General features: G+C 36.9%; 1 protein-coding gene across 2 annotated transcripts; it reads left to right on the top strand.

Moving 5' to 3' along the window:
- The first annotated feature begins 377 nt into the window (after nucleotides 1–377).
- On the top strand, nucleotides 378–21,975 carry ushbp1 (Usher syndrome 1C binding protein 1). Of its 2 annotated transcripts, none has more exons than XM_030132659.1 (14): nucleotides 378–512; nucleotides 1,998–2,221; nucleotides 5,668–5,804; nucleotides 7,268–7,431; nucleotides 8,339–8,518; nucleotides 10,329–10,573; nucleotides 13,190–13,330; nucleotides 13,506–13,597; nucleotides 13,720–13,855; nucleotides 16,846–17,083; nucleotides 18,523–18,681; nucleotides 20,173–20,270; nucleotides 21,291–21,407; nucleotides 21,624–21,975. In XM_030132659.1, the coding sequence occupies exons 1-14, from the start codon at nucleotides 507–509 to the stop codon at nucleotides 21,787–21,789; spliced, it is 2,103 nt and encodes a 700-aa protein (XP_029988519.1). In that variant the 5' UTR covers nucleotides 378–506; the 3' UTR covers nucleotides 21,790–21,975. The 2 variants fall into 2 exon arrangements, with proteins under 2 accessions (XP_029988519.1, XP_029988520.1); XM_030132660.1 differs by having other exon boundaries at nucleotides 21,628–21,742.
- Nucleotides 21,976–23,830: the final 1,855 nt, after the last annotated feature.

Here is a 23,830-nt window from a genome sequence, read left to right as displayed (position 1 = left end):
AATTAAGTCATTGTGAGTGAGAGTTATGTCACCATTTACACCTTGAGGCACTAAATTTCCTATGACTATGAAGGTACAGTGTGTTTTTCCACAGTTAAATCATGACACACTGCTAATTTAATCAAATAGAGCATCTTGGTCACTAACACATATATACCCAGAGCTGGCAAATATAACAATAACATTCTGTTTTTGGTCAGTTGTCATGGACCAAACTAATCACCTAACATGCTTATAATGTGCACGTGTTCAGAACAGCAACTGTCTGTTATTAAAAAACATGGAAGCTGAGCGGACAAAACAGGAAAGGACACAAAGTCAGAGGAATGGGTGTGGAGGACTGAGTGTTTTCCACTGACTTCATTCATCACACTACAGGCAGACATGCAGGCACACAGCAGCACCGACTGAACAACACATGGAAAACACACAGAAAACAGGAAAAACAGCTCTGAATTCTGTGAAACTGGACTTGAATCACTACTGTAGACTTCTGGAGTTTAAAGATGGAGGTATGTTATTATTAAATGCTGTAACAAACATGCAGTGAGTGGGACTTAGCTCTAGTATTTAACTCCTGTTTGGTTTTCTGTAAATGTGATGATGTTCTCCTGATGATCACAGACATGCAGGTGAAATTTAGATGCAATGTGGTGAATGTTAAAGTTGGAAAATGAAAAGTTTTATTTACATACCCTGCTGTTTTTCTGCTTTTAGCTCAATGCGATTTGAAATAGTCTCTATTTTACTCTGATTATGAGTATTTTATATCTGGGTTGAAAGGTCAGGGATAATGATTTTGGAAACAAAAACAAGTATATATGAAATACAGCCTGTACATTACACATAACATAGGTTACATGTTATCCTCTTGAGACCCTGGCTTTGCATTTGTATACATTATTATTTCCTCACAGTTATTTTGGATTCATAGGACCTGATAAACATGAACACTAAGCATGTTTGAACATGAAAAATATTATGTCCTAGTATGGGGATAAATAGGTTCAATTCACTGTACAACATCATGGTGTAACAATGAATAAAACAGTATATTTTAATATCTGGGCATTAAAACAAAGCTAACAGCCTTCATTTGTTCAATATTTTCTAACTTCACACGTCTTCCTTGCTCCAAACTCTACATTATGATTGTCTTTTTTATAAGTTTTCATGTACTGACCTGCATGAAATGATTCTTTTTTTTCCCTGAAACATGACTTTTTTCAATGTTATTTCCACACTTTATCTCCTATCCCCCTCAGATGAGTACTTTCTAATTAACATTGTCCTTTCTATAAATGAAACTGCATGTTATCAAGCACAAACAGGTTTCAAGCAAAAGATCTGTTATAACTCAGTTACAGAATGATTTGACTCCATATTGCTTTTACTCTGATCAGTGTATAGTTCTTTTTCCATTACGACACAAAAGTGACGTTATGATATTGATCAATAATATTGATTATATTGATGGCAATAACAAATTTAAATTAAGAAGAATAAAAAAATAAGGTGCGGCAAACAAAATCTAATAACCTCATCTCCAAATGCCAGACCTCAGAAGGTTAAACACAAAACAATATACAGTTATCACCTTATTTTTCATTGTTATATTTATGTTACAACCCGATATAATAAACATTTACAACAATGCAACAATATATTTTGTTCATATTTGAAGTTTAAAGCATTTAACTGACAGTTCGAGTGCACAACAAAAGATGGTTCGCACCATAAATATTTGCAAAACAGGAAGTTCAATCTCAGGATGTTTTAGTTTCCTCCTTTTCCGCTGCCCAGAACAATAGCCTTTAAACGTTACAGCAACGGCCTCTGGTTAAAGGATTAAAAATAATATTAGGTCATTATTATCCAGCACGAACTACATTCCTGTGGTATTACTGTTAGGACGTAGAACACATGCAGTACAGGTAGATGTGTGTTTTCATTTCACTGTCTGTGTCTTTTAACGCACCATGGCCTGGTCTGTGCAGGACTCCGGCCTGGTCCGATGTGACAGTCTGGATACGGGGTCGCTGTGTGACAGGGAGGTCACGACCCCCATCGATCACATGACCTTCAGCTCTGAGGGCTCTGACCCCGCATCGAACCTGGAGCCCTCCCCGGCTGAACTGGCCCAGTGTGAGGCTGAAGTGGGGACGCTGCTCAGCATCATCGCTGAACTCAACAAGAAGATGGGTTCTCTGAAAGCACCGAGGTACGAGCAGCGCAGGGGGTTTCCATCAGCACCGTGGGAGATCATTTAACCCTTACAGACCTACAACTAGTAGTGGTAGTAGTTTATTCAGTCGTTAATTACTTTAAGCAACAAACAGAAATAACATATTTATTTGTTCCATATACAATGTGACCAAAAGGATGTAGGCTGAAGTTCAGACTTATTTTGCTTAAACTTATTTACAATTTACACAATGTTTCCACATGAAAACAAACAAACAAAAACATTTTCGATGTAATCATTGCTAAATATACAACAGAAGAGTATACATGTTTAATTTCAGTTCAGGCAAATCATGTCCTTAGCTCAACTACCAATACTGATCCTAGTCTTTTAAACAAGTATTTTCTTTAGTCAATCTTGAGCTCTGAATGTTTTAATAATAGTTAATTTGTGCATCTTTTTAAAAATTTTAATTGTTTTAGACTGTTTGAATCGATGTTCCAGGCCATTCCAAAGATTAACCCCTCCAACAGAAATACATCTACTTTTTTCTTTGTTCTTGCCTTAGGTTTTTTAAAAATGCTGGTTCCTCTGTGGCTGTACTGACTTTTCCCACATTCAAACATCTCCTGGATGTGAGGAGGGAGAAGACTATTGTGTGCCTTGTACATCACTACCACTGTATTAAGGTTAACAAGATCAGTAAATTAAATTTCAGTAAATTAAATTCTGTAAAAATAGTTTGTTGGTGCATAAAAATCTGCATTAGTAATAATTCTTATGGCCTTTTTTTGAAGTAAAAAGATAGGATGAATGTTTGAATAGTAGTTCTTTCCCCATATTTCTGCAACATAATTTAGGTATGGAAGAATGACAGAATTATATAGTATAAGAAGTGAATATTTATCAAGTATAGTTCTCATTTTACCAATTACGGCTATATTTTTCGCTAATTTTGTCTTTAACATGTTTATATGCGACTTCCAATCAAGTTCACAATCAATCAACTATTTTTGTGGCAACTTCCAAATGAATTCTCCTCTACATTTGGCCTTTTCTGAGCAATTCACACTGTTCATTGTATATTATCCTCTGCATTTTGCATTTGCCAGTGAAAACCAGGTATTTCCCTTTATTTAATTTACTGATCATGTAGATGGTGATAAAAGATCAGGGTGAATTCATTGGATATTAGAGCAAAGCAGACAAAAAGTGATAAAAACAAGCATCTACATCCACTGTCACTGATCCAACTCCATGGGTTTTACTGGTGAATCAATGTTGTAGAAGATCACGGTGTTTCCACGGTAACTACGGAGCCTATGAACGTCCAAACAGGTCATATCTGATGACCATGAAAAGATGACAAACTGCATTTTACACCAATTATTTACATGTATTGATAGGATTACAGGTTAAAAAGTTCTTAAACATTTTAGATCAATAGATGCTTTTGGTCATCTTCAGCTGTTCAGGTTCTGTGAGGGTTAAAGACCTAGAACTACTTTTTGTTGTGACTTCCAAATAAATCTTCCTCTACATCTAACCTTTCCTCAGTAATTTATCAAAATGTATTATTTATCCTCTGCATTTTTCAGTGAAAATCAGGTATTTTTCCTATATTTAATTCACTGACCATGTAGAAGTTCATAAAAGTTCAGAGTAAATCCATAGGTTATTATTTGAAAAGAGAGAAAACTAAAGACAAAATAACTTTCTGGGATAAATATGTTATTAATGAACATAAAATCAAATGTCTATAACCGCTGTCACTGATCCAGCTCCATGGGTTTTACTGGTGAGTCAATGCTGTAGAAGATGCCTGTTTCCACGGTAACAACGGAGCCTCTGAACGTCCAAATGGGTCATATCTGATGACCATGAAAAGATGAAGAACTGTATTTTACACCAATTATTTACATGTATTGATATGATTAGTGGATCAAAGGTTATAAATATTTTAGATCACTATGTGCTTGTGGTTGCCAGAGGATGTTTTTCTATCCTACTGATAAAGTCGATCTCAGTTAATAAATTCAAATCCACTCATGTTAAATAACACTGAGCACCTACAGTATTTCCATTCTTTAAAAGATTTTTTCATTGGATGCAACTAAATACTTCTATCTTATTAGTTACACACATGAGGTGGAACATGATACTTCTACTCCATTACTTGTCAAGGGTAAATATTACACGTTTTACTCCACTGCATTAAATTTTGTCTGACAGCTTTAGTTTCTTTTCAGATACAGTTTTTCACAACCTCCTTATCCAGTGAAAACCACGTTTTTGATGAGACTGTGATTTCTGTGTCAGTGAGAAATTCCACTCATTTTTAAGCTAAATAAACTCCTTAAAATCGACTGGAGAATGCACCGCTACAAAGCTGAAAAATGGGCAGTTTTTCTAAACTTGTTGTAGATATGTGGCTTTCACAGGACCACGACACTATAAACACGATGATCTTATAAACTTACATTACTTTAAACTGCACTGCCAGTAATATATAAAATAGGCTAGATGAGCTCAACTTAAACATGCATATCAGTAAAATTAACAACAAAAAAAACATGTAACAGGGTTTCTGCAGGTATCAGTGAATCTATTTTAATGTCCTTTTTAATGCCACGTTAAACAAATTTAATGCCAATGTCCAACTGCAGGCAGCTTTTATATATATATATATATGTGTGTGTGTATATATATATATATATATATATATATATATATGTGTGTGTGTGTGTGTGTGTGTGTGTGTGTATACACATACATATATATATATATATATATATATATATATATATATACACACACACACACACACACACACACACACACATATATAGACATACATATATATTCCTATACACATTTTACCGTTGACAGGCTTTAACCAGGTTCTGAATAGTTCCTCCTCCAATCACTTTTGCTGAAACTTGCATTTTCCAGTTTTTTCCAACATTTGCTAATATTCCCTCCTCAGCACATTGCATTCCAAGCATCTGGTGTTGATAACTTCATGTATCAACCATAAACAATAGTCAATTAAAGGGTTCTGCCTGTCAATCATCACACCATTCTTCCGATCAAAGTTATTAAATGTTTATATAATCAAAATAAATCATGAATAACAATGTTTTTTTCTCCATCAAGTGTATTTAATTTTTAATGCCTCTGGACATCGAATATAAGGTTTTTTAATACCATTTAAGGCCTTAATTTTCGTAAAATCTAGTTAGTGACCTTTAATGCTTTTTAACGACCCACAGAAACCCTGTGTAAAACACTGACCATTTTATACTTACACACAATTTGCTCATAATCTACTTCAAGGTTTTGGACTCTAAACTTTTACCTGGTGTGGAGTATTTTTACAATGTGTTTTCAAAATGAATTAAAAAACAAAACTGGTAGATGATGTGAATACTTATACAACTCTAAGACATCAGCCAACAGGATATTTTCTACTGTTCCCCCAGTGAACCAGGAGACATGAGACCTCCAGGATCATCCAGGCCTCTCGTTCCAGACCTGTTGTCACACCGGCTGGTCAAAAACAGCCCAGAGAGGAGCCCCGTCTCTGGAGCTACATCCAAACCTCCACTGACCGACCGAGGTTGGCACCAGCACAGTCACACTTTGTCTGGGTTCATTAGACCTCATCTTTGTTTACTCTGCTTTAGCTGCACCGTGTATCCATTTACTACGACACACAACACAAGAAGTCATGTCTGAAACCAAGACATGAAGAAAACGGTTTGGTTGGATTCAGGAAAAGTCAGAGCCGAGACAAGGAAGCCCAATAAATGTCTGCAAACGTAGCTGAAATAAGAATAAGAATAACAATAAGAGCAAGAACAAGAAAATTATACATAACCTTTTCAGACCCTGCTATGGGATTTCTGTCCACTCGTCCAACTGTGTTTGTGGACAAGAGTTTCACAGCTTTATATATAAAAAAACCCCAAAACAAACAAAAAACTGTCCACCGCAAAGGACATTCCATTAAAAAAAAAAAGCATCTGAAAAAAATGTTGCATCATGATGTTTTCAATAGGTAATTATTTAACTAAAAAAAGCTAAATCTTGTACTTTCCTGGGTCTCAGGAGGTTAATTATCAATAAATCCATTTCATAATTTTAAAGGTTGCTGGTAAAATAAATTAGAGCTCTCATATTGAACCTGTTTACATGACCACAAAAATCTGACACCTGGAAATAATCAGATAATTGGAATAACTGGATCTGATGTGTTTACACACACTCCACAAATACAATAATCGAAAAACCCCGGTTTAGACGTTTCAGTCCATTAATGGATTTCTTTCAGAGTACGTACGTACTTAGTAATGTTAGACTCAAACTTCCTATTAGTCTTAAGCTCATGTTTCCTCTACTCATGTCACTTCCATTTCCTACAATTCCTTTCTTTCTTTCTTTTTTTTTTAACACATGCAGATGTAAAATAAATCAGATTAACAGATACACAGAGTCGTGGAAAAAATTATTAGACCATCCAAAGTCATCAAAAACAATGGTTCTGCAATCCAGTCCTAACTCCTGTGTGTATCTTGTGACTAAAACAGACAGAAAAGAAAACATGGAATGAATAAAAGCACTGTTTTTGTTAGTACAATGCCATAGATATTGATCTAAGAACTTAGATAATTTTGGTTATTATCAAGAAAACATGGAAAATGGATAGATATCAGCTCTGAAATTGAACTCTTATGAGCCATTTTTGTTGTTTTCATTATATTGGTCCACACAAATGGACCTTTAGTTGGACCAGGCATTAAAATGAACAAGAAACTGAAGAAAACAAAGGGTGGTCTAATATTTTTTTCCATGACTGTATGTATAAAGACATTGAATTATTGAGGAGAAATCCAGGTGTTTTAATCCGATTTCTCATGATCAGATTACTCCTTTTACCTGATAAACCATATCAGATTAGGATATCTACATGATTGCTTCAATAATCTGATAATTCCAGAAGTCAGATAATGATCAGAGGATTAGTGTGCATGGGTTCAGTGTCGAACCTGAGGGTTTGTACCTCTGTGTTTTGTCCACCAGGGGGCAGTGGCGTCGTCTGGACCAAACTCCAGGATGTTCTCTCAGCAGTAGAAGACTCCATCAGCTGTAGAAGGTCCTGGGCCGCCCCCATCACCGCCTTGGATCAGGACAAACAAAAAGAGCATCTGAGAGCCGCCCAGGAGAGTTGGGTCAAGGCCACGCAGGTAGAGGGGTCTTTAAAGAATCACATTATTTATGGATGTGTTTCTGTTCAGACACATTATTAAGATGGTTTATATGGGGGAGTCAAAGGGTATTCACTGAGAGAGAAGGACAAAATGGGGACAAGTGCTCCTCAAATCCAGTAAATCTGGAACTAAAACTGTCGATTCTAAGGTTTGTGAGTTTATGGGATTCATGATGGACATGCTTCAGAACCTCCCTGTAAAATGTCAATTACGTGAAATAAATTGTGCAATAATCCTGCTCTTACAATAACAATGCAATATTTAATCGATTTATCAAACGTAAATGCACTATTTTTTTAGACTCATTCACAGATATACAGTATATACTGTTAATATTGTAAAGATTGTGTCTATTCATATTTGATATCTATTCTTATTTTAATTTGTGTAAAATGTTATATTCTATTTTCTTATTTTGCTTTTTAGTTTTTGTCATTTTATATTCCCTCTATTCTTATTTTCTGACGTATTGGTTTTTTATTCATATTGTTGCAATGACTGGAGTAACACTCCTAGTTTCATTGCATACAAAATGACAATAAAGTCTGTTCAACACAATATATTTAGTTTAGTTTTTCTACAGATTTTTAAATTAGAAGTCTGTTTACTGTGTTGTACAGGGAGTTTTTTTAGAGTATATTCTAATCTTAATGGTTACTAACCCACCTGTTTTGGTCTGACTGTTTTTTTGTCTTCTTGGGCTGTATGCAAAGCTGCTGAATACTTGGATTTCCATTGGGATACTTATTCTATTCTATTCTATTCTATTCTATTCTATTCTATTCTATTCTATTCTATTCTATTCCTTTATACCAAAAAGGCCACGTTCAGACAGGCTACCAAATGATCCTCTTTTCCCTTTGGTTTGTCTCCTTTGCTGCAGATTTTGGACGAGATGGAAAGAGAGTTTGGGATCTGCTGCCCACCGGGTCAGCTGAAGGACCAGTTCCAGGCGGACGTCCTGGATCTGGACAAACGGGACTATGTGCATCCCTTTCAGAGTCACCAGGTAGAGCTGGAGAGAACACAGAGCATGAGCCAGACGGACGAGGACAAGGACAAGGTGGGGCTCACATCATCATCTTATTAAATTAATACCACTTTCTACATGGAATAAGACACGCTTACGATGCTAACTGAAACAAGAAAAGCACTCGGAGAGCGCAGACCACCGCCAGGGCTGATCAGTGGGCCCCCCCCACCCCTGATCACCACCAAAATTTAATCATTTCTTCCTTATGCCAGTATCAACATTTCCTGAAAATTTCATAAAAATCCGTCCAAAACTTTTTTAGTTATCTTACTAACAAACAAACACGCACACAAAGCAAAGCGATCACAATACCTCCTGGCGGAGGTAATAAACAGAAACAAGACATCCACATTTATGGAGTAAATAATCTTGTTGGGAAGCAGATCTACACACCAGTGTAGCTCATGTGTTTAGGTTTATTTCAGCCGTGACGTCTCTACTTCACACTTCATGCTGAAATAAAAAAAAAACCAAAACAATACTAAAAGAAAAGCACTTGGAGAGCGCAGACCTCCGCCAAGACAGATCTGCCCCCCACCAAAATGTAATCATTTCTTCCTTGTGCCAGTATCAACATTTCCTGAAAATTTCATGAAAATCCGTCCATAACTTTTTGAGTTATCTTGCTAACAAACAAACAAACAAACAAACAAACAAACACGCAAACACACAAAGCAAAGCGATCCCAATACCTCCTGGTGGAGCTAATAAAAGGAAGTTGTCTCCTTTACACTTCACAGTAATTATTTTTCTTTCCTACAATTAAAGTGTCTGAATGACGACTTCATGTTAAGGGAACATTTACAAGTGAATATAATGATGAACTTGCTGACACCTCTTTGCCTTTTACTTTACTAACAAGTGTGTTGACCCATGGGGATCCACAGGTTCTAGATGTGGTGGTTTTTATGCTGTTGTGTATTTGTGCATGCTGTACCGCATTTGTCCAGCAGTCACCGCCAAAGTGTTCTGGCCATAGCAACGTGACTGTAAGGCTACTGTATTCAAAAATGACGAATATCTCCCAAAATATTGGTCCACTCAACTTGCCATTTTCACTAGTCTGTTCCTTGACTAAAAATACACAAGTATGACAAACTGCAGCAGTCAGCTCTGTACCGATTTGGTGTGAATCCCCGGACAGACACACACACACACACACACACACACACACACAGGCCACTTTGCTTTTACAATATAGATGCTATGTTGCTTTCCTGAATATGTGAATGATGCTGCATTCTGACAGACACTGAAGCCTAGTGCCTACTTGGATTTTACATGTGGGATAATTTGATGGCATTCCTCTAGTATACTCACTATAAATATAAGATGAAATGTATTTATCTGTCCATTATCTATTATACATTTGCACTGTATACACTAAGATATTCTTAATTTTGCAAGTTTGCCCAAACTCTATTATATCACAGGAACAAAACTGATCTAGTGTTTGTGTTCTGTATGGTTCAGGAAAAAACCCTTCTATCAGGGTAGAATTATTTCTAAATTCCACAGTTGGCTTTTTCATGGACAGTGTCAAAATGAGTTTGAGTTGTTCTTTAGATGCGGAACATAAAAAACAAAGACCTCAAGGTACTATCTTTAAAAAAATTGCACATTATTGTCTGTATCTGACTACAGAGTCGAATGAAAATGAAGTTCTTCTATTAAAGGGAGGATGGCCTTGGATTTCTTAGATTTTGGTGGTGCCTTTACTGGAATGAAAGTATCAGGAGACAATGTTTCTAAAGCATCAAAATGCAAAATACAGTAATGATTCTAATACTGATAAGAAAGCTGCTGCTGCAGTGGTAACCTCTCTTTCTCGTGTCTCCAGCTGGTGGGTCTCCAAAAGGCCTGGAGGTCAGGCAGGCGTTCCCCGTCCTACAGGCCTCCTGCTGGGGCTCTCAGTCCGGACTGGGCCACTCCTTCATACCCGGGTTCTCCTTTAGTCCACAGAAGAGGGGCCAGAGGCATTCCCCCTGTGTCTGTGGGTGGGGATGGGTCTCCACTGGGCTCCGTTACCTCGGCCAGTCCAACAAGTCCCATGAGCCTGGAAACAGAGACGGAGCGGCTGAACAGGTGAGACACCAGGACGAACATCAGCTCCAGGTCACGCCAATAAATCTATTTAATAGGTCCTTCTGGTCCTGGGAAATTCAACATTGTGGACAGAAAAAGAAGTGTCACAACACTGATACTTTTTTCTTAGTGTTCATAGTAGACCTGGACAATTAATTAATGAAGTTCTGTGGTTCTACAAAGATGCCAGAGCCCTCAAATAATTTTGTCCCACAGTAAGAAAACATGTTTGTTCAGTGCAGACCCCAGAAAAAAAAAAAAAAAATCACAATCAGAACCACTTAGTGATAAAAGCTACAAACACTGTTGTTGTTTTCTCTCTTATCTTCACTAAGTTGCATTTGTTGATCCACGGTTCAGACTAAACTACAGTTCTGACCTTGTTGGTTTGATTCCATACAGATCTCTAGTTCAGCTGTTGGCAACACAAACTGTACAGAAAACAGAGGTGATCTGTGGTTTTACTGTGGCTGCTTTCAGTCTAAAAACAGAGCTAACAGAGCTATAATGTAAACTATCAGCTGATGCAGGATGTGAAGATTATAAGACAGTGTTACTTTGAGCGACTATCGAAATAAGCATCTTTGAGTTTAATTTGAAGATGAAAACTTGATGATACCATAATACAGATGAGGAAACAATGAGCTTTATACTTTATTCAGTGGGTGATACAGTCTGTGGATATAGTTGTGGAAAAAATTATTAGACCATCAAAAGTCATCAAAAACAGTGGTTCTGCAATCAAGTCCTAACTCCTGTGTGTATCATGTGACTAAAACAGACAGAAAAGAAAACATGGAATGTCTAAAAGCACTGTTTTTGTCAGTACAATGCCATAGATACTGATCTAAGAACTGAAGTGATTTTGGTTTTTATCAAGAAAACATGTTAAATGGATAGATATCAGCTCTGAAATTAAACTACTATGAGCTATTTTTGTTATCATTATATTTGTCCAAACAAATGGACCTTTATTTGTACCAGACATTAAAATGAACAAGAAACTGAAGAAAACAAGGGTGGTCTAATAATTTTTTCCACAACTGTATTTCTTCCAGTCTTTGGAATAGATTTGTGTATTTTCAACATTTTTTAGTATATATTTTCAGTATAATTGTAATATGCATTTTAGGAATTTGCTGCTAAACTAATTTCATCAATGCTCCATTGAGGTCAAAGCGGGATGTGTGAGCAGATAACCAATTCAAAAAAAAAAAAAAAAAGTTTGTTTGTGTCTGTCTGATGTAGCCACACCTTTTGACATAAATAAACAAACAAACAAACAAAAATATTTGAAACACAAATATCTGTCACACATTTTACTGTTCACTTTCTGAAGTACAACATTTAATTGTACCAGACATTAAAATGAACAAGAAACTGAAGAAAACAAGGGTGGACTAATAATTTTTTTCTGCACCTGTATATATACCTATTTTTAATGATCAGTTTTTTTGCATGGCATGTTACAGTAGAATAACTACTACAGTGTGTAGCTTTTGTGCACCTGTTGTACATCCTGTCTTTAGCACACTGTAAACGGGTCAGTGTTTAAAATGTTTGATTATAACCCACATTTAAATGGATGTTTGGCGACCCAGAGGCACGTTGGCCCTTTAGTAAGAAGTGAAGATGCAATGAAAATAGTCTTAAAAATTTTTTTCCGCAACTGTATAGCGCTGATTTGTGAGTATGTTCTGGTGCATGACTCCCCCTTCTGGTGAGAGTTTGGAATATCAATACTACATAGAACGGCTTTAAAGAGTTAGAGCAGGGCTGTCAAACTCATTTTGGTTCAGGTCCATATTTAGCCCAATTTGATCTGCAGCGGGCCAGACCAGTAAAATAATGACTAAATTACCTATAAATAATGACAAATCCAAGTTTTTCTTTTAGTTTTAGTACAAAAAAACCCCAATTAAATTATGAAAATATTTACATTTTACAAAAAAGATGTGAATAACCTGAAAAAAACAGAAATTTCATTTGAAAAACTAGTGCAATTTTAACAATATTATGCCTCGACTTATTATTTCTACATGTACATTTACACATAATGTTACATAAACATTTGGTAACAGGCAGAATATTGTTAAAATTTTGGAACTAAAATTTGAACAATTTCTACAATATTACATGTCTTATTATTATTATTAACACAACTACAGATCCCAGTGGATCCATAAATGCACAACACATTTAGGAACAGGCAGAATATTGTTCAAATTGCACATTTTGGGTTGTTCATCTCTGTTTTTATTTATGTGTTTATTTGCATTTTATTGTGAAAGAATAGTTCTGTAAATGTAAATATTTTCACAGTGTAATGTTATTTTTTCACTTAGATTTATTCCACATAATTTTTCACAAAGAAAATTTGTCGTTGTCATTAACTATGGGTTATTGTGTTGTTATTTTTACTGTAGATCACATTGGTCTGTATGTGGACCCTGAACCAAAATGATCTGGACAACCTGGACTGTTCAGGTTCATTTTTGCACTTTCATCCCGCGGGCCAGAGTGGAACCTTTGGCGGGCCAGATTTGGCCCCCGGGCCGCATCTTTGACTACTGTGAGTTAGAGTAATAATAACTTGATCTTGACTTGTCATCTCAGATACATCGAGAGGCTGAAGGCCAGAAATGAACGTCTGACTGCAGCTCTGGAGCGAAGGAAGGGAGAGTCAGAGCAGATCAATATGACAGTAACCAGACTGGAGGCGGACTGTTCTGCGCTGCAGACGGCTCTCAGATACTGGTACACACATTAAACCTACCTGTCACAACACCACACAGTGATCTTTGTTTATGTTCTAATGTTTTATGGCATGTGTCAAAATAATATTTGTACCAGGCCATAATTTAGCTGTATTCATTTGCACTCTGCTTATCTTGCAGGCTTGTAATTTGTCTTTGTGGTTTTTGATTGACAGCGAGGAGTGTGAAGAGGCATACAGTGAGCTGCTGTCACTTTATGAGGCCAAGAAGCAGCAGCAAAGCATTCCTCAGCAGACAGACTCAGCAGGTGTTTGAATACCGCTTTTTAATACGGCACATACATACACTCACATATACAATAGGTATGCAGCTTATTCACACGTAAACATATGGAGTGGAGTCAGGCTCACTGCGTTTTCCTTTCATCAGAAGCAGCTGGTGAAAGGCAGCAACCGGACAGCCCAGCAGCTCAGCTCAGCCAAATGAACGCCGAAGAGCTGTCCACCTCCTTCTCAACAGCAGGGGTCACAGAGGAGATGGAAACACACAGTCACACAGGGCAAAGGTGACGCTGTAAAGCAATATTTATATCAATCATGCATCACTGGTTAAAGCTTCAAAAGGCAAAGTCTTTTTGGCGTCGCTGGCCAAATCCTTTCAGCGAATTGGAAATAAAGTAATCTGAGAAGAAATCAGACTTCAGCACATTCTCTTCACTCTGTTTTGGAAATTTAGCACGCGACAGAGGGAGGAATGATTGACAGCTGTGATAACCAATCACTCTCAAGAATCCAGTTCTACTCTGTTCTAGTATTCCTATAGATGAGAGAAAAGTCCCACCCCTTCCCATGTGCTCCATGTGACATAACTCCAGTTCTGAAAAAGCCCGGCGCAGATCCAACCAACTTCAATAACGTCTGCCCTATTTCTAATTAACCTTCATTTCAAAAATTTTGGAGAAAACAGTAGCTATTCAACTCCATTCCCATTTAGGGCTGTGTATCAGCAAGAATCTGGTGATATGATAGAAATCACAATAATAGGATCACAATAAGATATATCATGATACTGTTAAAAAGGCCATTTTTTGTTTCTTTTTTTAAAATGATTATTTCCTTGAAGAATTAAATTACACCAGAAATCTGCACAAATACTAAACACAAAATTTTTATTTGATCAGAACAGGATCTAATGCTATGTCACAAAATTTTCCTGTTAACACTTAAATTCTTTTTTACAGATATGACTGTTTCAGATTCTGTTCAAATGTTCATATTCTATTAGTTCAGAACTAACATCATAACAGTATTTTTGTGCAATCCCAACAAAGGAACTAACATTATTTAATAAGAGTGTTAAATAAGAATAAATAAAACAAACAAAAACTCAAAATGAACCTCCACAATATCTACAACTGAATAAATACCTAAAAATATCGATACAGTACTTTTTAATATCGATACAGTATTGTGAAGTGAAATATTGCGACATATTGGAGAACCAATATTTTCTTACCCCCCTATTCCCATTTATCTCACAATAATCTGTACGAACAGTTCCAGGCTGGTTTCCGCCCCCTCTACAGTACAGAAACAGCACTCATAAAAATCACCAATGACCTCCTCATGGCAGCAGATTCTGCTTTACTCACCATCCTCGTCCTCCTTGACTTGAGTGCGGCCTTTGACACCATCTGTCACGACACTCTTCTCAATAGATTATCTTCCATCGGCATCACCCACACTCCATTAGACTGGTTTAAATCCAACACCAAACAGGTGTTACCTCAATATATTTCAATAAGTTCTTTAAGAGAAAGGTGAAAAAGTATTAAAAGAGGTGAAAAACACTCCAGTTTGTTCACACTGAAGCTGCAGAGACATATTCAATGACTTTGAACAAATGATGGAGAGTGTCACATGGCTGTAACCTCCATGACTGCAGGGTTAGTACGAGGGCTGTTCAATAAGTTCATGGCCTCACCCAGAAATACTGGTTGTTATAATACAGGATGTTACATTCTTTCGTGATGGGATAGTGATGCTTGAACATCGATGGACCAAGTGCATTGCTGTAAATGGAGATTATGTTGAAAAATAAAATATGAATTATCAGTCTGTGTTGTTCTGTTCTGGGTGAGGCCATGAACTTATTGAACAGCCCTCGTAGACTTTCTATTCAGGTAATTTCACAGTGTGATACTTAAACAGTTTTACAAAAAAAAAGCATATTCCTTACTAAAAAGAGCTATTAAACTGACAAACATTATATGTGAAAATGGTGGCATCATTCAAACAGGATCAAAGAAGTACTTGTCCCTCAGCACTGACTAAAACAATTTCTTTCTGAAATAAAGTCCCATGGAACACAACCAAAAGGAAGGGAACTTTGCCTTTCTATTGCCTGTTCTGCTATATTACAACATCTTTAGTATGGTCTGATACCCTAATGCTCTATCCACATTAATAGTTTTGTAAGTGGATATCTTCTTTATTAAATTAATTATGTATGTTAACCTTCATTTTACAAAATATCTATTGCGTCCTCATCTACAAACCAGAACAAACTGTTCTTGTTGCACTTCAAACTGTGGACAGACTTCAGATAGGAGACACAGAAGCTTTAATCTGTTACATCTGAAACATATCCATGAGTGAACTGAAAAGTGTTGGTTCACGCTGTGGAAGTGTATTCCTTATATTACAGAGTGTCCCTATCCAAATGTGCTGGTGCTGACCATCATCTACTGCAGGTCATACACTGACTTATACGCCTACATGGTCTATATTAGATTTATTCCAATCTATTATGCATTTTCATTACACAACCCAATGAGAATGCACATACTGGAGTGTGAAGCCACAGTTTTCTAATTCCTTGTTTCCGACATGAATACATACAAACCAGAAATTTTAAAACCTTTATTTCAGTGACCGGAAGCACAGTTCAAGTTCAGATTAATATGAACAGGGTAGTATTTTGCTGCTATTCCTACATTTTTTTGCCAAGGTATATTTGATCGACTGAACTGCAGGGAATTGGTTTGTTTCTATATTTTTACTTTAAATTTTGCTCTATCGATTGCACTTAATATATCAGTAATGTAATGATATTGTAGGTCTCAATCATGTGCATATGGAACCAATGTGTTCACAATTTGGAACTCTTTATGCAGATCCCAAGAAAGCAACATGGAAGCTCCTCTAACCATGATTTTCTGGATATTTTTGACTTTCACTTTTCCATATCAGCATGAAATAGCATAGCATCCTCTTCCTTTATATTCAGTTTAGAACACAGACACGAAAGATGCAGGGAGAGGGTGTGTGTTTTCCAATCTTACATCATCATTTCCTGATTTCTGCTCACTGCAGCTTTAATATTGATGCTCATAGCTAGATCTAAGTAGAAAAGATGAAAATGTTAACATATACTGTGTACCTCATAAGACATTTATACTATTAAGGCTAACTACTGTATTTTAATTAAAAATACTATCAGAGACGTGAGAAAAATTGAGTGATAAATACACTAACTGTATCTGTAACTCTAAAGGACGCCTGAGCCAGTGGATCGAGAGGTTTTTCTCCGTCAGCAAATAGAACGTCTGAAGATGGACCGGGCAGCCATTTGCCTCCCAAAACCAAACCCAGGAGGTCTGGAGAGTAAATTGATCCCTGACACTGGTAGTCCAGCTGGGTCAAGAGGTGGACACGAGACTAAAGACAACGTCAAACCTCCTGACAGCAAAAAAGAGAAGGCCTCCCTATTCTATGAACTCATCTCTGTACGGGTAAGTCTGCATTCTATGGGTCAATATCAGCAGAAAAAGGATACCTTCTTTTTTTTTTTTTTTTTTTTAAGCTTCTGTTTATTGGTTTTTGTTATTTTTTACATATAAAAAAAAACGTAGTACAGACATATGACACAAAAGTCCATCACACAGACAAACAAACCCCCCCCCCCCCCGGTACACATCCCCTCAAATCACAGGAAAGATAAAAATAAACAAATAAATAAATAGTAAATAAAATACAAAAAAGAAGTACAAAATTTCCACTTTAAATGTTACGGAAAAAAAAAAAAAAAACTGTACATGAAAATAGTCAAGAGAAACATGACAGATTGCACTCTTCACATAGATCAGAAAAGGAGTCCATGTCTTTTCAAAAGTGTTCGAGGCTCCAGCTAATGTCAAACGAATTTTTTCCAGTTTGAGAAAATAAAGTACTTCCTTGATCGATTTTGACAAGGTTGGTGGAGATGAGGATTTCCACTTTAACAATATAAGCCTCCTGGCCAAAAAAGATGTAAATGCAATCAAGTCTTTGTTAGCAGAGGTAAATTTAAACGGAGCTGGTACAACACTGAACAAAACAGTAAAAACATTAGGAACAATTTTCTTTCCTGTTACCGTTGACAAAACATCAAAGATTTCTGACCAGAATTTAAGGATGCCTTCTTAACTCTTATTGTAGTTCCTTTTAGTTTTGTGAAGCTACATTTGCATATAGCAGAGTTGTATAGGTTGTCCAAAAAGTCTCTTTACAATTTCAAAAAATGTTACAAAAGCAACTGATGAGATATGCTAATCAGATTTGTTCTATGTACTCAGTGGTTATCAAAGTTTTTAATCACATTGTGGGATCACTGGTCCATTTTTCTTCAACGAGAGATCAACTACTGCAAATGTTGACCTTGACCTTCTGACTGGATATGTGTCACCGCAACTGGATGACCTTCAACCAACCATCATTTTCCAGGAACATGGTGCACCACCACATTGGGTTCTGTATGCTGATGGGTTCCTAAATTAAAAGATTTCCAGACCAGTGGATTGGAAGGGATGGTTCCATTCCCTGACCACCTGGTTCACCAGATAACACTGCCCTGGATTTCTTTCTATGGGGTTACGTTAAAGACATCATGTATCGGTAAATACGGACATCAACGACCTGAAGTAAAAGATCACTGATGTCACTGACACCATTGAAGAGGCTGTGATACAACCAACATGGAAACAAATCCAGTACTGTCTGGATGTGCTTCGTCTAACTAATGGTGTCCATACAGAGGTGGATTAAATGAGGCAAAAACTCTAATACCTACTTTTCATTCTGTAATAATTTCCACAGATTTGTCTACTCATTTGGTTTGTAATACTTTTGTTAAATTGTAAAAAGACTCTATGGACACGCTGTATAATTGCTTCTATCTTCTTTTTTGATTCAGGAGGAGATGTCAGATCTGCGAGCTTTAATCCGCCTCAAAGAGAAAGAGCTGAGATGTCTGGAGTGGAGTTTAATGGCCCAGAAGGCCCAGGACGCAGCCGGCGTTTTCATTCCTGAAAGTCTCCGAGAGGAACTGGAGGATCGCAAGACTGAACAACAGGTGGGACAGACTCTTACAGCAGCCGGAGACGGGTTTTTTTTAACGTTCAAGTAATACAGAGTCAAGGTGAAATGAACAAGAGGGAGCAGGACGCTGGTCTATTGTGACAGACCCGATTCAAATCTGGCTGGCCCACTCGGGAAATCACTCTAAAGCAGAATCCCTCCAGGCCAAGAAGGATATTTCTGTTCCACAAGGTCTTCTCCCGGGCTGACCTATCACTGCAGCACAGATTCTAACCACCCAACACACCTTTAGCATCATCTAAGGAGACATACTTTCCTGTCCTGTTTACAGCAACAACAAAAACGTCTGGAACTGAAAAAGACAGAATTCAGCTTTGTGATCAATACGACTTGATTGTCAGTGTCTTTTGTGTAATCTTTGCAAATTCATCCTGGGGGCTGGACTGACCCTTTGGAGGGCTGGGTTTGGCCCGCAGGCCTTATGTTTGACACCTGGGTTTTAAGCAGTGAATGGTTTTGTCAGTGTCAGACCAAGTATGGTCACAACTCTAATTCTAAAAACACTTAACTCCATTTTTTCACTCCCTGCACCCCCAAAATCACAGTTTGTATGCAATGTTTTTCCATCACCTTGTCAATTTATAGGATGTTTTCCCACAAAGTTAAAGATAATTGTCAGCAGTGAACTCGATACTGACTACGATACACAAAGTACAGATTTCAGATACTTGTGCTTTACTTGAGTATTTCCATTTGATTCATCTTCACATGTCTGCAACTGTCCACTACATCCACTACTGACAGGAGCCATTTTACTGCACAACAAATACAATCACTAGTGGCTTTTCCATTGGACATCTGTGCAAAACTTTGCAGATATTTACTAAATGTCAAAAAAACAGAAGTGCGTAATGTTGGTTTTCCCATTAAATCACAAATGCGATGATTTGTTTATTTATTATCACGAGATGACACGATAAGTCATTCCATAAACATGGCAACAGATATATTCATTATTATTATATATTACACCTCTATCCCGTACTAAATTAAAAAATGATTTGGTTTCCTGGTGTGTCCACACATACTGTGCCATGTTTCTTTTAAAACTCTTCTTCACTTAGTGTAATGTCTGTTAATATCCTTTTTTTTTATTCATGTGACTAGTTGCGGAAAAAAAGTCTTTCCATTGCGGTTTTGTGTGATATACCAATTTTGCTATGCACGAAAAACCACCTCTTGCCAGCGCAAAAACTTTTCATCAAAAAACGAGTTTTGGTGAAATTGTCGTTTTTCCATTAGGCAAATTTTTACGAGGAAGTTATATTCACGGAATTTGAGGGTCAATGGAAAAGCAACTACTGTTCATAAGTTAAGTGTATTTTCTTGATACTTTTGCTTATATAAGTTTTAGAATGCAGATGTTTCACTTGTAGTTGAATATATTCATAATGCGATGTCAGTACTTTTACTTCATTAAAGGATCTGAATGCTCTCATAATCATAAGTATATTCTGTATTGTAGAGACTATCTGAGATTGCAGCTAAACTGGGTAATGACGGGGACGTTTCCAGCCCTCGGACCAGGCCCATTCTGAAAGAGCTGCAGGTTGTTCTGCAGAGGTGAGGTTTTAGTTTTCTTATGATGGGAAAGAATCCATGTTCAATAGCACTGAAATCACTAAAATACAGGGGTGTAACGGTGCACTTGTTTGTACCGAACCATTTCCGTTTGGGGCCTTCGATACAATACGGAGGTGTACCGAACAAATACATGTAGCCTATGTGAAGAACGCAAACACTCGGGAAGCAGGGTTTCCACAAGCAGAACCTATGTGCAGGGCTTCCCTATACATTCTTAGCACCACTGCAAAAAAAACAAACAAAAAACCCACGTTATTCTGAGGCTGGGGCGCCGATAAGGGGGGGTAAACATGACGAAAGAGAGTATAACAGAGGCTCAGAAGCCGGGTTGGATGTTTCAAGTGTCTGAAAGTTTCATTTTCGGTTTTTGGTAGTTATGGAGCACACCCCCCCATACCCCCCCTTCACTGGTCTCCGTCACTGTACCAAAAACATATTGAAAATGTATCAAAGCGAAGACCCCAGTACTGAAAACGTACCGAACCAAAATTTTTCTGTACCATTACACCCCTACTAATATATGAAAACACATGACTGTAAGTTAAGAAATAAAAGGTTTTAGAGTATGTTTATATGTTGTTGATCATTTTCACATACAAACAAAATGAACCCCCCCCCAAATTAATGTTACCTGGAAAAATCTGTTTTGGCACATGAAATAAATACCTGACCAGTGCTGAACATGTTTCTCTGCAGATGTCAGTTGCTTGGTTGTGAGCTGTTGCTTAGTAACACTATCAGCAGAAATGCAGACTTTGTACATAAAGGGCTTCTAGTTTTTTCATGTGATGCTTTAAAGAACATCTTCTTTCTCCTCTGACCTCGAGTATAGTGAATACTTCTAAATAAAGAGGCGCTGTTAACTCCACGTTACATGTCTTCAAAGACACCGTTTAAACAGTCATTCATCGGCGTTTCTTCGTATAAATTGTGCACATTTTCTCTGAGGACATTTCGCAAAAAGAACAGAACAGGTTTTTATCTTTTGTTTCATTTCAGAGAACAAGCCCTGAAGAAAAGACTCGCTTTAGTCCATGATTCATTGAACACGGCTCTGTCAGATAACCAGAGAAGGGATAATGGAGAGCAGATAGCACGGCTCACACAAGCTCACAGGTAAATACTACAGGAAATATAAAAAAGAGTGCACTTTCTATGATTGTTCTATATCCACCCACAACACATACATGACTGGTCTAATCTCCTTTGAGGTTTTTTTTTTTTTTTTTATAAATATTATTCTGTTTTCCTATTCTACTTTTAACCATATAAAGTGCACAATGAATGCCTTATACAAATATATGTTTTCTTTGTGTGTATTTCTTTTTCCAGTAAGGCCTTGAGCTCATACCGACAGATTCGAAGGAAGTACCGTGAACAGGTGTGGAGGCTGGAGCAGAAAGTGGCGGCGATGATTGAGAGTCACCACAACCCGAGTGGAGCTGTGAAAGCAACAGGGGAGGGGGTGGAGTGGAGGAGGGAAGAGACTGTTTTATAATCGGCCAATATTTATATCAGACAATTAGCCATTTATTATGCATATCTGTGTATATTCACACTGAAAATCCTCTACAGGGTGGGGAAGCAAAATTTACAATGAACATTTAGTTGTTTTTTCTCAGCAGGCACTACGTCAATTGTTTTGAAACCAAACATATTGATGTCATAATCATACCTAACACTATTATCCATACCTTTTCAGAAACTTTTGCCCATATGAGTAATCAGGAAAGCAAACGTCAAAGAGTGTGTGATTTACTGAATGCACTCGTCACACCAAAGGACATTTCAAAAATAGTTGGAGTGTCCATAAAGACTGTTTAGAATGGAAAGAAGAGAATGACTATGAGCAAAACTATTACCAGAAAGTCTGGAAGATACTATTAAAGAAGAATGGGAGAAGTTGTCACCCGAATATTTGAGGAACACTTGCACAAGTTTCAGGAAGCGTGTGAAGGCAGTTATTGAGAAAGAAGGAGGACACAGAGAATAAAAATATTTTCTATTATGGACATTTTCTTGTGGTAAATAAATTCTCATGACTTTCAATAAACTAATTGGTCATACACTGTCTTTCAATCCCTGCCTCAAAATATTGTACATTTTGCTTCCCCACCCTGTAAATATTCTGTAAAAATTCTGCTGTTTGTCTTGTCTTGTCTAAAACTGGACAAAATCAGACACTCATTTCAACATTCGAGTGGAAAGTTCCAGAAAAGTCGGAGTTCTCTCTTGAACACCTTCTGGAACTGGCAGTGAAGGCAATGTCTGGGAAGAGAATACATTTTTCTTAATTCTTTGGACTTAGGTTTAACCTTTTTTGTCTCTGCTGCACCTGGATGTGTGTACATTTCTATTTTTGTTTACACATATGTGAAGGGCTAGATGTTAAGACAATTTCAATTAAAAGATTGGGACTTATTAAAAAAAAAAGAAAAAAAGAGTCTATTGTTTAGAGATTCCATAGGTCTGCAGGCTTCTATCCTTGTTAACATACTGTATACTACATGGACTGAAGTATTGGAACACACTGAATTCAGGTGTTTCTATTCTAACAGGGGTCTGGGATACACAACAATTGCATTGCATTGGTTTTGTTTAAATTGTTACCTTTGCTTCCAAAATGCCTCAGAGATGGTTTTTATTTCTTTTTTCTCAATACTGATTCAGAAAAAATAAATAAAATTTGTATCTATGACTATGAATTTAAATGTTCCTCTAAATTTCTAAAATATTTCTTCATGTTCTGACTGTAAACAATAATTTTCTACCTCAACTAACAGTCTACTTTCTTCACATCTCCCATTAAACTTTAACCCATTAAGACCCAAACACCTACCATCGACCAAAACCATCGACTGATCTAAAGTGTTTAATAACTGTTGATCTGCTAATCCTATCAATACATGTAAATAACTGGTGTAAAATGCAGGTTCTCATATTTTCATGGTTATCAGATATGATTTTGTACGTTCAGAGGCTCTGTAGTGAATGTGGAGTTTGATCAACGACAGTGGTTGGAGACTTTTGATTTTATGTTTAGTTAATGATAATTTTGCTGAAAAGTCACTACTTTCTATCTTTTTCTGATTTGTTCTAATAACCTTTGAATTTACTCGGAGATTTAATGAACATCTACATGATCAGTGAATCAAATATAGGAAAACACATGATTTCCACTGAGAAAACTCAAAACACAGTAGGTAAAATTACAATAAATGGTGATAAATCAATTAAGAAAGGTTAAATATAAAGAAAAAAATCATTTGGGAACTGCCACAAAAGTACCAGTGGGTCTTTATGGGTTAAGGAAATATTGCTGTTTATATCTCAAATCAGAATGAACAGGATATCTTATGAGCTGTAGACATGATGTGCCCCAATTTCTTTATCTGTATAATGCAGAGGTGTCAAACATGCGGCCCGGGGGCCAAATCTGGCCCGCCAAAGGGTCCAATCTGGCCCGTGGGATGAATTTGTGAAATGCAAAAATGACACTGAAGATGTTAATCAATCGTGTAAAAATCATTTTATTTCAG

The sequence above is a fragment of the Sphaeramia orbicularis genome, chromosome 4 (genome assembly GCF_902148855.1).
Source record: "Sphaeramia orbicularis chromosome 4, fSphaOr1.1, whole genome shotgun sequence".
NCBI classification, from domain to species: domain Eukaryota; kingdom Metazoa; phylum Chordata; class Actinopteri; order Kurtiformes; family Apogonidae; genus Sphaeramia; species Sphaeramia orbicularis.
This window is presented reverse-complemented; position numbering and strand designations above follow the sequence as displayed.